Source organism: Mytilus trossulus, chromosome 2 (assembly GCF_036588685.1).
Source record: "Mytilus trossulus isolate FHL-02 chromosome 2, PNRI_Mtr1.1.1.hap1, whole genome shotgun sequence".
NCBI lineage: Eukaryota > Metazoa > Mollusca > Bivalvia > Mytilida > Mytilidae > Mytilus > Mytilus trossulus.
Window position 1 is genome coordinate 87559934 of NC_086374.1, and position 16116 is coordinate 87576049.

A 16116-nucleotide genomic window follows, 5' to 3' on the forward strand; every position below is an offset into this window, starting at 1 on the left:
TTCTGATTGGGTTGCATTAATAAATCCCACAGAACCAGAACTTAAAAAGAGAAACAACAGACTCGGCTTCCTCCGCCTCATTGTCAGACCTATATCTCGAATTTGACACACACAGTCATCTCAATACCAAACGATTTTTACTTTGAAATTGTCAATTTCCTTCACCTTAGTAGCAATATACCAACTTCACCTGCACATGGGATATACATTTTTCAGCTTATTCGGTATTCAAGAGCTGGTAGCTCCTACTCAGACTTTGTAAAACGTTACCAGTGTCTATGCAGTGCGCTTTGATACATTTGTTTGTTTTTAAAGAAAAAAAGACGATGACACAACTATTGACTGCTGTACCCCTGTTTGTGACATTTTTACCTATTGTTTGTGTTTGTTTTGTTAACACATTGTTGTCAATATAATGGACTTTTTTTAACGACTGTCATACAAGTGAGAGTATAAGCTAGCTATAAAACCTGGTTCAACCGACCATTTTCTACATGAGAAAGTGCCGGTATAAAGTCAGGAATATGACAGTTGTTATCCATTCGTTTGATTTGATTGAGATTTTGATTTTGCCATTTGATTAGTTTGATTAAAGACCTTCCTTTTTTGAATATTCCTCGGAGCTATGTATGTGATTTTACTTTGTACACGGGTTGAAGAATAATTTTTTTTAATTGAAATATCAAAGAAATATCGAGAGGGAAAAAGCAAATACATAAATAGTTATCAAAGGTACCAGGATTATAATTTTGTACGCCAGACGCGCGTTTCGTCTACATAAGACTCACCAGTGACGCTCATATCAAAATAGTTATAAAGCCAAACAAGTACAAAGTTGAAGAGCATTGAGGATTCAAAATTCCAAAAAGTCGTGCCAAATACGGCTAAGGTAATCTATGCCTGGAATAAGAAAATCCTTAGTTTTTTCAAAAATTTCAAAGTTTGGTAAACAGGAAATTTATTAAAAATGACCACATTATTGATATTCATGTCAACACCGAAGTGTTGACTACTGGGCTGGTGATACCCTCGGGGACGAAATGTCCACTAGCAGTGGCATAAAGTTTGTTCTAACTTTTGACATGTTCTATTATGAGGTGGACTCATGTTGGATGTCTTTGCTTAGAAATTTAAGTGACATTTTCTATAAAAGTATTTTAGAAAAAACTGAAAGTAGATTAATGTGCAGTGAGCATTGTACGCGTTGTGTCTTGTAGAAATGCAGATCGTTTGTTAGAAACTAGTACCTACAAATTTAGCGAAAATATATGAAGTGTAAATTTTTGTATTCAAAGAAATCCCGTACTAACGTTAACTTCATTAAGGTTGATAAATTGTTTCATGAGGAGGCAATACTCCAGTATTACATATATCTTTCGTACAGCAGTATGAACATGTAAAATCAGACTTGTATAAAAAGTTCTCGTCGAAGTAAGTACACTGGTCATTATACTTTGTGTTGCCGGATTTTGTTGCATCACAAGTTGCTTTACTTGCACACCTGTAATTGGAAATTTTTTTATATTCATGATTATAATACACAATACCTAATCCAACATTTGCGCAAATGTGTGTTTTGTTAATTTACTTCATGAACAATATGAATAAATTAAGGCATCAGTAGTTTACCGCTGTTCAAAATTCACAAATCGATTGATTCTTAAAAAAAAAAAGAAAGAAAGTGTCCTTTTATTTCCCAAAACATTGCGTTGCATACGACATAAATAAATGATTGGTCAATAATGGTCAATTAGATGCTAACATAATTTGAAATTTGGAGCGAGGAATGCCTTTCCCATAAGACAATAACAATCAAAACCAAGGAGTAAACAAAGACTCATAAAACCAAAAGACATTTACTTCGACAGTTACAAATAATAAATAAGACACAACACGAACTCCACTAAAAACCGGGAGTGAAATCAGGTGCTTCGGAAGAGTATAAGTTTGGAAGTCAGATGTCAATAGATATAGGACGATGTGGTGTGAGTGCCAAGACTATTTGGTATTTGAGAGTGAGAAATGGCTGTTCTATAAGTGTAAAACTCATCTGACATATACATATTGTGTCCGTAATTGGCATTTACAAATGTCTGTACCAGGTCAGGACTATTGCAATTTATCTAAAATGGTAATAATTCTTCCTGCAGAAGGTCCGATATTCTCTCCGGACACTATGGCTTCATCCAGTAGTGACGAATGGATAAAACCCCAAAAATCAATCAATCAATCAATCGGGATAATGGTGAGAAGACATTTTGTACATAATGTATTTTTGTTCATATTGTGTTTATTTATCATGATCTATATGCCAGTTATATCGAATGCAATAATAACAAATTAAAAAAATACAAACTGCTTTTCTGTAATGTTCATTCCTTTGAAAAAAAGTTTGTATTTAAAAAAAAAACCAGTTTGCTACATTGCAGTAAATCTAACTATGCTATGACTACGCTTGAATGAGTATATTGAAATGTCCTACCCTTTAGTGGTCTCTCTGTATCCGTTATTGTAGTTAGTATAATGTGTGATACAGTATGGTGTAGAATCTGAACAGTCCTGTGATACTTCTGGTGATGACGGTGATGGCTTAACTAAGCATTTAGCTGTTAAAATAAGGCGTTCACCATTTCAAATACTTTTAAAATGGAGAAAAACAACTCCAGCGACAATACAATATACACAATGTACATATACACTTTGACACATTCCCCATTTCCATTCTCAATTTTATGTATTTCTTAATTACTAGGGTTTGTGTTGCAGCCAAATAAATGGTTTATTGGAATAGACCACGATGTTTGGAGGAGCAGTCAATTGAAGTCGGGGTTATGAAGACGACTCACAGTTAATGGTTGCGCTTTTTTCATTTATGATTGTATCAGACCAGCTCAATTTAACTATTGCTGCTGTTTTCATTTATAAGGTATGCGTTTTTTTTTTATATCACTTATATTTCTCTTTTTATTGCTGTAACTTTAGAATATCATTGGTTTCAACTGTGCAGATGTCATAGACTTCGAAAGACATATACAATTCTTACATGATTTTGGAATTAAAAAAAAATAGATTTAATGCAACTAGCACGGCACTGAACATACCCAAACACTTCAATGAGACAGCATGAGCCATCTGAGTAAAATTGTGTTATGATAAACAATTATAATGATACACCAATAACTGTTTTAAATCAAATGAAATACAATACATTCATACTTGTAGTTGTATTTATCGTTGTAGGTAAGGTCACGTGTCCTGTGTACATCGTCTCGTGCGGAGGAACAATTCTTCCATTACATTTGTCTTTGGTACAACAGTAATTACATTTAAAATCAGACTTGTAAAGTTGATCTTCGCTATATACATTACACTGACCACTTGCTGTGTCTATTAAAGACGCCTGACACTCATAAGCGCTGGCACATCTGTAATTATAAGTAAAAGTAGAAATCTAGTCAAGAAGCACACTATTCTACAAAACTCACTTGCTTTTAATATTTTAAAACGTTAAAACTTAAGGTTAACAAAATGTTACACGAACATAGTGAAATGTTGTTGCTATACTTTTTGGACCTTTTGGATTATAGCTCTTCATCTTTTATATAAGCTTTGGATATCAAATATTTTGGCCACGAACATCACTGAAGAGACATGTATTGTCGAAATGCGAATCTGATGCAAGAAAGTTGGTACCGTTAATTTTATTGTGAATGAAGTTTAAAAAAAAGCATTTTCTTAAAGATCTTGTCTTTTTGTAAGATTCATAATATTTCTGTAAAAAGTCACCTGCTGATTACAACCACTGATATATGTTATGACTACATTCATCAGCAGTTTAAATCGTTGGACGCACTTCTAGCAACTGCAAAAATCTTATATATTGGACACCACATTGATGCATCATTTGATCTTGTTTGTTTTTTTTATCCCTGGTATACCATTTTCATAGTATAAAGTTTTTTTCAATGATCTTTTCTGAGTCTATGGCTTATAAATTTGAAATGAGAGATTTTACCGCTAACAACAAGTTTAAAAGTGTATTGTGTGCATACCCTAAGCCAAGGACCTCCGAACTGCATTTATTTTTGGCGATTTTTGTATTGTTATTAGATGTTTAATTGTTTTCTGATTCAAAAAATGATAACTTTTCAGACTCGATGATATTTACGGCTTTCCAAATCGCTTCGAACATATGTATAACAGTGCAGACTGTATGTAAACTTCGATTTAATTTGGTTATGTGTGTATTTTGTGTGTTATTGAATCATTGACGTATTCATAAGACACATCTCCTGTTTTGCACAAAGATATATTTTTTGTAATTGTAAAACATTTGTGCACGTCAGGAATATGACATTTCTTGTCCGTTCGTTCATGATGTGTTTTGTCATTTGATTCTCCATGTGATTATGGACTTTCCGATTGGATTTTCCTCTGAGTTCAGTATTTTTGTGATTTTACTTTGTATTAAAGTTAGCACTAAACACAAAACAAAAGATCCTGGTTTTTGAAAATGAATTGTACAGTATATGAAATAATGTCCCTACAATAAGGATTAATCAAGGAGAAAATTGTTTAAATCTTCGAAATTCCTTTTGACTTTATATAGCTTGAGACTTACCCTTTAGTTGTTTCCCTGTAGCCATTACCGTAGTTATGTAAATAAGTTACACAATATTGTGTGCTTCCAGAACAATTGGTAAGTTGGGCTGGCAATCCAGGCGAAAATTGACTAAAACATTCAGCTGTAAATAAATCATGCAAGGTATATACAAGCATCAACATTTACTTGGCATGCAATCATTCTGAAAATCAATATCTATATTAGGGGAAGTGTATTATCGGTTACGTCCTTAAGAATTCTTGCATTTCACCTACATACTTAAATATTATGATATACTTAACAAGATTGTCAAAGCCTGAAAACAAACTGTTGACAATGTAACCTTCTCATAGCTGCTATATTCTTCTATTTCCATACATTTAATATGAACTGTCCATTTCCGTCAGTGATGGTATTTTTAGATAGGTTCATAAGATAAAGTTGACAATTGAAACGTAAGAGATAATTGTTACAATCTACACACTATTCCAATGTGTAAGTTGTAATTGTACAGGTACTTATTGATAAGGTCATATATAAGTACTAACAGAAAACTAGATGTTCCTTGTAGGCCAATTTAGGTCATAATAAATTAAGCAAAATTAAGCTTAATGAATTTCTAATGTAATCATAGACTAACAACATGTTTAACCTCGTCACACTATCTTTGTTCTACTAGTGTATCATTGTTTTTTGACAATAATTGGTTTTCCTTTCATATAATAAGCCAGGCCATTATTTTTCTCTTTTGAATTGCCTTGTATTATTTTATCCGGGGCCTTGTATAAGTTAACTTATCCAGTATTTCGTCGTCATTAATAAAGGCTGCTTGCCCGGTACTCTTTTTCGTCGTTTTGTAAATTCATAAATGTCATCTTGCAAATCTAGGCATGCACATTTACATACATTAAAGGAATACGTTGTAGGGGAAGACAGATCAGTCCTACCAAAATAATCGACATTTTGACTACATTCAGTAGTTTATTATCAGTGCAGATCATAACGTAAATTATCATTTGAACCCATTGTTAACAAAATGAGTGTAATTTACGGCTCTTGAATTTATACTTGGCACCGAAATTATTTTTACAACTAAACAAGATTCAAAAGGTAGCAGGACCAGTGTTTCGCACTGAGTGAACCTTAGGGCAATCCCCTATACAATGTCAATAAGATTAAAAAAATGGAGATCTTGGAAATGACTCCGGTAACAAATGACTAACACAAATAGTTTAATGGTCAACATGCAGTCTACAATTATAGACAGATATATATAGCAACCAAATGATATCCAAAAAAACATTGAGAGTTCAACAAACAGTCTACAACAATAAACACATATCTATAGCAACCAAATGACATACACAGATATTTATAGGTCCACATACAGTGTACAACAATAGAAACATATCTATAGCAACCACATGGCATACACAGATATTTATAGGTCCACATACAGTGTACAACAATAGAAACATATCTATAGCAACCACATGGCATACACAGATATTTATAGGTCCACATACAGTCTACAACAATAGAAACATATCTATAGCAACCAAATGACATTCAAAAATATTTTAGAATAATTAAAATAGAAGATGTGGTATGATTTCCAATAAGACCACTATCCACAAAAGACCAAACTGACACAGACATTAACAACTATAGGTAACCGTACTGTCTTCAACAATGAACAAAGCCCATACCGCATAGTCAGCTATAAAAGGCCCCAATAAGACAATGTAAAACAATTCAAACGAGAAAACTAACGGCCAACATACGGACTCTAGAACTTAATTTTAATGTGCGAAATGTTATATGTTTACTTTTCTGCATTGGCTATAGGTAGAGGGGGAGGGTTGAGATCTCATAAACATGTTTAACCCCGCCGCATTTTAGCGCCTGTCCCAAGTCAGGAGCGTTGGCCTTTTTTAATCTTGTATTATTTTTAATTTTAGTTTTTTATGTACAATTTGGAGTTAAGTATGGCGTTTATTATCACTGAACTTGTATATATATTTGTTTAACGGCCAGCTGAAATGACGCTTCAGGGTGCGGGAATTTCTCGCTGCATTGAAGACCTGTTGGTGACCTTCTGCTGTTGTCTGCTCTATGGTCAAGTTGTTGTCTCTTTGACACATTCCCAATTCCAATACTTAATTTTCAGTATACAGTTTTCAACAATAGATACATATCTATAGCAACCAAAATGACATATAAAATTATTTAGAGGTCAACATAGAGTCTAAACATTAGATAAATGTCTCTTGCAACCAAATGACATACACAGATATTTATAGGTCAACATACAGTCTACAACAACAGAAACATGTCTATAACATCAAAATGACGTACACATATATTCAGAAGTCAATACACAGTCTACAACAATAGCGAATGCTTATTCAATATATCAAGCTCTAAATCGTCCCTGGTCGTCTATATAATTTATAAAAAGGGTAAACAGAAGCAGTCTTATGACATACAAACACTTAATCTTTTAGAGGTGCATGAGTATTTTAAGAATTCGAATATAAAAAAATATACAATGAGGGACCATATTTGTTGCATTTCTTTAAAATTCACTACGAATGATGTAAAAAAGTACAAAGGACTTTGAAAATCTGAAAAGGATCTGATGAGTAAATTATAGCTTTTTTAGGGTAATGTGTTCAACCAATTTCTCAGGTTAGAGGAGAGTTGAACTGGTATCAAGAATTTATAATGTGTGACATCATTTAATTTTACTGTTGAGTTACTTAAACAATTACGAATACCCTCTATGTTAAAAATGAATAAAATGACCTTGTAAGACACAAAGCAAGCATCAATCAACCAAGTCTCCTTCAAAGCAAATGTTTTAACGATAATATATTTTGATTGGAGTATTTATCTATTGAAAACAAACATCAAGTGAAAAGTTTCGATAATCCTATAACAAGAAAAAATCCTTTACCAATAAATAAATGAAAATAATAAGATAATTGAAGCTTCACTTAAAAAAATCATGCTTCGTGCACAAACAACTTGTTACAATAAAACACCCATGCAACCACGCATCCCATATTGCTGATAGGACCCGACACAAATAAATAATTTCGTGTTTCGGTAGTTAAGCTTGGGATTGTCATCTTAAGATGCATTGTTTGAACATAATCAAATATGAAAATGATCCATGTTTATATTGATATATTTATATTTTAATTCTTTTTCAATATATCTAGTTATTATGACAGATCTACCATCATCAGGGGTCCAACTGTCCATTTAATGCTAAAGTCTTTAACATTGATCTACTAAGCATATCTCCAATACTTTTATGTTTGCTATGCGCAACTATTGGTGCTGTATTGAATATTTGTACACAGTCTTTGTCGAAATGTAATAAATGCCAGTGTTTCATTATACGTTTCTTAATTTTACGTATATATGGATTATATTTAGTTATTAAAACTAACGGAACACTTTGCTTCTCTTTGGATTTGTTTTGTTGTAATGAATTAGTATGGTCAATTGATAAAGCATCAGTAAAACTATCATCTATTTCAACGTTATCATAACCCCTATCTAACAATTTCACTTTGAAATTAGTTAGATTGTTTATTAATTTGTTATGGTCACTTGTATTTAGAATTTGCCGTATTGCTTCACCTTTAGTAAATCCGTGAGTGACAGCTATTTCTGTGCAGAAACAGATAAGCATTTGTTTCTTTAAAATGTATTTCGAGGTAATGAATGTCATATGTTGTAAAACTTTGACCTTTAATTATATCAACATCCAAGAACGACATTTTATCGTTTTTGATTTCATAGGTGAACTTTAATAAGGGGTTATAATCATTTGCTGGACGAAAAAAAACTATAATTTCATCTGATGTTCCATCATATATTATGAATCCATCGTCTCCATATCTGCCATGATTGAATATTTTGTCTTTATATTAAAATGCAGAAATAATTTGAATCATTATTTCAAACATAAGTATGTCACAGATTTCCGGTGAAGGAACTGCACCAATTGCCGTACCTTTTATTTGTTTGTAAATTTTCCCATCAAATTCAAGTACATTGTGTTCTAAAATGATTCTCAACAAATGTATTAATACATTTACTGGCGAAGCATTGACCTTGAAGTTTGATTTGTCAAAACAGTCATATGCCTTGATCGTATAATGATTTAACATACTCAATGACTTGGATTTTCAGTTCTGTCATGTTAAATGAATCTAACTGGCAGTTTTTAAATATAGATAAATGTTTAAATATTAATAAATGCTCGTTGGACCATAAATCTCATGTATGTTGGTAAGCCTACCTGTTGTATTGTTGTACTGTTGTACTGTTTACTGCTTGGATATAAACATGACTATTCATTACGAAGACATTATCAAGTAGATAAATGGATTTGGTATATACCAAAAGCGTGTATTGATATTGGTGGCTATCTCACAGTTAACAAATGCGTTCACAAATTTGATTCCAAACTTTATACTTGGAGAGCACAGACACAAGTAAGTGTTCACCGTTCTTGTATCTGTTCAATCTGCTTACAGGATGGTTTGTTCAGGTACATGTACCACACGTGGAGCACGTTGATCAGTCTTTTTTTTATATTGTGTAAGTATTCCATTGTTTTTCTTTTGGTCTTTGCTTTATTTGCCATGGCAATGTATTTTCGCATTTTTGACCATGGTATATCTTCTTTCAACTGAAGGTTGTTGTTTGGTCAAAAAAGGAAATCTAATATCTTTTCCTCAATCTTTAAACGTCTTATTCAAATTCAGAATCTAAAAAGGCAACATTCGTAAGAATGTTAATCGAAATGATTAAAACAACCTTTAAATTCTCCCTCGCCCTGCTCGTCCGAATTTAAAGCATTTTATCTCTAATTCAATAGGCTATAAACAAGACAAACACAGATATAGGATTAGTTGCTCGCAGTAACATCTTATTTTCTCTTGCGATACAATATTTTATTTTACTGAATTGTACATATTTCTTCAATCGAAACATTATATAAACACATGACATATAACATTGTTCCTCTTTCGCATCGTTTCTTTTCCCCCGGCTAATGCCTCCAACGCCTGTACGTACAATAAACATAGCAGCAACTGCACATATACCTATGTGACCAACTTCAATCCGACGTAACTGCGAGCACCTTCGATACTAATACATTTAAATCCCAAACTTTATATAGTACCTTTAAACCCCACCCATAAAAACCGCCAAAACTTTCCTCGTGCCTCCTGCACCTAACACCAAACTTATAAATAGTACATACTGTTACAAAACCAGTATCCGAACTAGTTACACTAGTTCCCATCTGTAAATATTAACTACAAATAGCAGTTCCCATCTGTAAATATTAACTACAAATAGCAAACGGGAAAAACCCTATTTCAAACGAAATAAAATACATTTTTCTAGTACCAATAAACTATTATTTAAACAGTCTTGCAACGTTATAGCTAGGTTGTTGGAGTTTTTCATTAAAAATAAGAACTATTGAATATTTGATATTCTCAGTTTACTTATATCTGAGAATTGGAGCACGTTGATCAGTCTTTTTGTTTTTTTTATATTGTGTTAGTATACTATTGTTTTTCTTTTGGTCTTATCTTCATTTGCCATAGCAATGTATTTTCGTATTTTCGACCATGTTTTATCTTCCTTCAACTGAAGATTGTTGTTTGATCAAGATAGAAAATCTAATATCTTTTTGTCCTTTTTTAAACATCTTATTCAAATTCAGAAATTTAACAGGCAACATTCGATAGAATCATCTTCGAAATGATTTGAACAATAGTTACAACTTTTTCTAATTCCTATAAAGTATTATTCAGAATATTTAAACATTATTGCAACGTTATAGCTAGGTTGTTGAGTTTTTTTAATGAAACATAAGAACTTTTTAATATTTGATATTCTCAGTTTACATTTATTCAAATTTCAAGTACAATTAAAAACCAATTGTTCAGAGAACAATTGTAGGTCTTTCCACAAACACAATGTATTTTAATATGAAAGTTGTGAAATTAAGTTTAATATGTCATTTCAATCGTCAAACGATAGCTTATTGTACGCTGATTCCAAAAAATATATGGTTTCTATACAATATTTTTTAAATAAAGGAGATAATTTCTTACTCTCGGATTGAAAAATGCTATTTCCAATAATAATTGAATATATACTTGACACTGATTCCAAAAATATCTGGTTCTATATACTTTTATATTAATAAGGTACAATAAATAGCTACTTCCGGTTTACACAAGGTCACTTCCGGTTGTTTTTTCAAGGTTTAATGGTTTGATACCGTTTGCCAAAAGTCTCATGGCTTTATCATGTATACATATGTGGTGAAAGCAAAGGTTAAGATCTAGAACGTCAAATTAAGCTATGACCTTGAGATCTCTTTCAAGGTCAAAAACCAAGGACCTCAAATCAAAAGACCATAGGTCTTAATTATAATTGGTTAATCAGTTATATCACCATACGCGTATTTTTAAATACAAGAGGGGAGAAAACTCACATTTACGTTCAACGTACCCTTGCAATCAAAATTTACGTGTTACGACATTTCGCAACTATCATTTTAGAAAAAATAATTTGTCGATATCTTGCACGATTTCTGGAAATGAAAGGAAATAAGCCAAAAACCAACCCCTCTTATTTGGAAGTTAAAACGCATGAGTGAAAAACCAAATGTTCCCATGATTATTGGTTAAGACCATTTCACCCAAAGTTCTATTAGTCAGAACATATATAGACATATATACTGTACATGCGTAAACAGTTATCAAAGGTACCAGTATTATAATTTAGTTCGCCAGACGCGCGTTTCGTCTATACAAGACTAAGTAATGTGAATGTGTAACAGATCATTTTAATTTGTTTTACATTTTTTTCCAGCTTCACATTCCATGTTAGTAGCACTGTATATGCTTGGGAGGTTAACTTTTAATGGAGCATTTTTACTGTTATATCTATATACTGCAGAGGTAGCTCCGACAGTTACCCGTGGATTCTTTATTAGCCTCTGTTTTGGTGCTGGTAGAATCGGCTCCATGTCATCCTCATATATTGGAGATTTAGTAAGAGTCATTTATAGCCACCGTTTTATTTCACACTTTATATAATTTGTCTCTTTATAAATATAACGATAAATAAATAAATAAAGACCAATTTCACATGACAAAAAGTAACAGGTAGGAATATTTTCTTTAGCACATTTTAAATTTTAGAATATAAAAAGTAAATTCTCAATTTTACATTGTTAAAATTTTGAACTTTGTAGGGACTATTGCTTGATACGAAGTTTGGACGTGCCTTACCAACTATTATATTTGGTGCTTTTGGACTAGCAGCTGGTAAACCCTGCGTTTTTTTGCCTGAAACCAAGGACACCTTCTTACCAGATACTGTTGAAGATGCTGTGAAGTTGGGAAGGTGAACATTCTAGAACTAAATATTATACGATTGTTATTTTTCAAACATAAGTAATAGACCACTTTCGAGTTCATCCGTCACCGGTAAAAACTCGTCAATTATGCACGCCTTTATGACGTCATTTACCAGATAGAGGGGGTCGCCTGTATCCCTGCACTATTTACGTACATCAAGCGTCTTAGTGATCGTCTTTGTGCAGGATAAACTAGAAATAATGGTTGCTCTGTAGGTACTTACTGACAATTCCCTAATGCAAGCAGTGTTGATTGTCAATTTTGAGAATTCAATTTGCCGAATTATTCGTACAATATAGAATTATAGTTTTCCAACCACTCGCTCAACAATGGAAAGTAAGTGACGACGCCCCTAAACGCACAAATGACGGTGATAAAGGCGCGTATAAATGACGAGTTTTTTCCGGTGACGGATGAACTCAAAAGTGGTCTATTAAAAATATTTCTTTTGATAAAAACACAGGACCATGGTATCATTAATTGCCGTTTAATCATTGGTTTTGTAAAATGTGACATGGATTTTCCAAAGAAACATGAAAATGTTTTATCAATGAATCGTTTCTGTTTTCAGTTTCTTTTAGTAGAAGCAATTCTGTTGCCAGGGAATGTTCCAAATTTCGAGTATTCCTTTGTCAGGAAGCTGCTTACTTTTCATAACTTCCGAGTGCATCCTCGATTTAGGTTTTCAGATTTTGGTTTTTAAATTTTAGTTATTTGTGTAGCTTTATATCGACTGTGTTATCCTCTTATTTTATGATGTGGTCTATCATTCTTCCGTGTGTGATCTGTGTTGTTCCTCTAAACAATCTCTGTATATTTTTCACACATTCGTCATATTTCCTAACTGGTACAATTTTTTCGGTCGGTACTTGTTCCTTTCGTTAGTTTTGCGTAAATGTTCGTCAACTTAAGCTTTAGTTATGTTCTCTACACAGTGATTTTGGTGACGTTACATACTAATAAAAATCATGAGTTATGGTTGATTTTGTAAATTACGTCATCATTTCTACCAAAACCTAAGAATCACAGTTCCGTGATGAAATACTTGTATTTTTCAATATGTATATCCCTTATCTCTTTTATTTATAGTGGGTTCGGACAAATATTTGAAGATGCCTAATAATTTTATCAATTGTGTTAGAAAAGAGGGACGAAAGATACCAGAGGGACAGTCAAACTCAAAGATCGAAAATAAACCGACAACCCAATGACTAAAATTTAAAAAGACAAACAGACAAATAATAGTACACAAGACACAACATAGAAAAATTAAAGACTAAGCAACGCGAACCCCACCAAAAACTAGGGGTGATCTCAGGTGCTGCGGAAGGGTAAGCAGATCCTGCTCCACATATTGCACCCATCCTGTAATTCGTGTTATTACACACCCCCTTAATATTCTTATTCGGTAGGTCAACTTCATCAAAAGGGAAGGGGATTGTAGTTACGACGTAAGGAACATATCCGATACCATCTGTGAAACGGATATCCATAACGGTCAAACAACTCGTGATTGCGTTCGTAAAACTTCACCATTTAGAACTCTTGGTTAATAACTTCGTTGTGAGCAGAAACCCTCTATCAAAGACATCATGATAGGAAACACAAGCCCGGGAATATTTTTACACAGTTTATTTTTGCTTGATGTTTGTTTTCCTTTAAACAATGCTGTTAATTTTCATTACAGGGTTGTTAATAATAATGAAGTCAAAGAAGATATAGAGGAAAGATCACACGATGATGACCAAAATGATTTCGAGCTTCTTGAAAAAAAAAGAAACCATGACAACAAAATATAACAGTATAAAATGCAATAAAATATTTTTCTTTTAAAGAAATACATATGATTGTTCCTTTCTGTAAAGTATTGAGATTGGATTTTACAGATAACTGTATATTCAGTTTTTTGTCCATTTCAGCTTGTGTTTTACGAACTGATTTAATGTGCAACCTACATTTAAACCTGCAACAGTAAAAAAAAGTATTGTGGAATTAGCGATGACATGTGATCCGACTTTTGTGAACAATAAAATTGCTACTATTATGCTGGTTGATAAGTTTGTCACATCTGCTCATATTATACTGTGTGAACTCAATAAGTTCTTGCTCGATACAAAAATCATCAAATTATTGGTTGTTACAAAACTCATCAAGTTCTTGCGCAAATAAGAAATTGTAATCCTGGTATCTGTGATGAGTTTATTTACAACCACTGGGTCGATACCATTGCTTGTGGAGTTTTTATTCCCCAATGGTATCACCAGCCCAGTAGTCAGCACTTATGTATTGACGTGAATTATCATTGAAATAGTCATAATTATAAATTAACTGTTTAAAAAACTTTGAATTTTTAAAAATCTGAAGCTTTTTTACCTCAGGATTAGATAACCTAAGATGCATTTGGCAAAACTATAAGGGATTTTTGGTCCTCAATGTTCTTCACCTTTATTTGGCCTTTTTAACTTTTTTTTATCCGAGCGTAACTGATGGGTCTTTTGTAGACGAAACGCGCGTCTGCCGCAAGTATAAAATTTCAATTCTGGTATCTGTGAGACCGTAGCATAGATATACAAGGGTAAGCTTATTCTGCTATACATACATTACCCATCATACGAATTCACACTCAGTAAAAATGTCAGGAAAATCCAATATCAGAATATAACTCTGGCATACTAATGAGTTCTAAGACCTCGAGGTCATGCCGTTTGTGTGTTGATACACAGAAACATCGTATTGTTTTACTAATTTATGATGGTGGCCGTAAAGTTATGAAGTGTCGGTTTCAGTCGTTGCTAAAAAGTGTGTGATGTAATAGCCAGTAGTATAGATTATGTTACTTCTGAGAAATGGGAAGTTGACAATAAGAATTTTGAAATGTACACATTTGTCATAGATTCTAGTTTCAATACACATTAAAAGATCAAGATGATATGAAGTAGACCTTTTAGTTTCGATAGTATTATTTATCTCAAGATCAAAAGAACATATGACATGCAATCACCTACTGAAATTTAGGTCATTGAGTTACATGACATTCTCGATATATCTGAAACTACAAATAAAACAAATTTGTTGTCGATCTAACGTAAAGTAATTTGATGAGATCAGATTTAATATAAATATGCGTTTGAAAAAGTATGGTTTGATAATGTAATATTTGTCAACATCCTTAAATTCTTAATATGTAAGACGAATAGAAGTGTAGTGTAAAGATACATTGTTTTCGTTATTATTTTACTGCAACTTTGTGATTGAAGATAATATTTTATTGTTTAAAAAGGACAAACGGAGAGGACACGAGTTATTCAACTAAGTAACGTCTTCTCGAAAACATACAAAAATATAAACATTTAGACACACTTTGAAAATTATAGGCCAAGACAATAATATTTTATGTATTTGCGAAATGATAATTATTTGCATCTGGTTGGTCTAAAAGTAAATATGTATTCTTATTTTGATACGTACTAAAGATCAAAATATAGATGTATTTGATCAAGTATCATCATAAAACATTACAAATGTAATATAAAAGAATAGCATGAATTTAAACATACTAACATCATTAAATTCTAATACAATTACTGATACGGCTTATTTCAAATAGGATTACTTTATGTTACCTTCTTACTTAGTGTCGAAGCCAGGAACAAGACAACACCTATGCCAATGTAAATATTTTAATAATCGTGAGATAGTTGATATATCATTAGTTAAATAAGAAATCAAGATACTGTAATTAAAGGTCATCAGATTGGTGATTGTGACCACAGTACTTGTGCACTAACAACTTACGATAGCCATGGTTGTGTAGATTATGAGTAAATAATTTACATGTTTTAGTTAATTTGCAAAAACTAAAGCATACTCCTGCATATAGTATAAAATGAAATCAAAAACGTAGTAAGCGTAAAATTCCTGCATATTGTATGAAATGAAATAAAAAACGTAACGTAATAAGCGTAAAGGCAGTTTTATATATTCGATAACATTTCCTTTAGTAGAGATTCCTCAGTTTTATAACTACCATTTATGTGGCAC

General features: G+C 32.4%; 2 protein-coding genes across 2 annotated transcripts; one reads left to right on the forward strand and one right to left on the reverse strand.

Annotated features, from left to right (window-relative positions):
- Window positions 1-1254: 1254 nt before the first annotated feature.
- On the reverse strand, window positions 1255-5067 carry LOC134705494 (uncharacterized). The gene is made up of 5 exons (XM_063564213.1): window positions 4901-5067; window positions 4622-4745; window positions 3217-3425; window positions 2483-2606; window positions 1255-1501 (listed from the first exon to the last, which is right to left on the reverse strand). Exons 1-5 carry the CDS (start codon window positions 4977-4979, stop codon window positions 1321-1323), a joined length of 717 nt encoding a protein of 238 aa, XP_063420283.1. The 5' UTR covers window positions 4980-5067; the 3' UTR covers window positions 1255-1320.
- On the forward strand, window positions 4657-14193 carry LOC134705495 (organic cation transporter protein-like). Its single transcript, XM_063564214.1, has 4 exons — window positions 4657-4765; window positions 11525-11706; window positions 11910-12061; window positions 13763-14193. The coding sequence occupies exons 1-4, from the start codon at window positions 4759-4761 to the stop codon at window positions 13872-13874; spliced, it is 453 nt and encodes a 150-aa protein (XP_063420284.1). The 5' UTR covers window positions 4657-4758; the 3' UTR covers window positions 13875-14193.
- Window positions 14194-16116: the final 1923 nt, after the last annotated feature.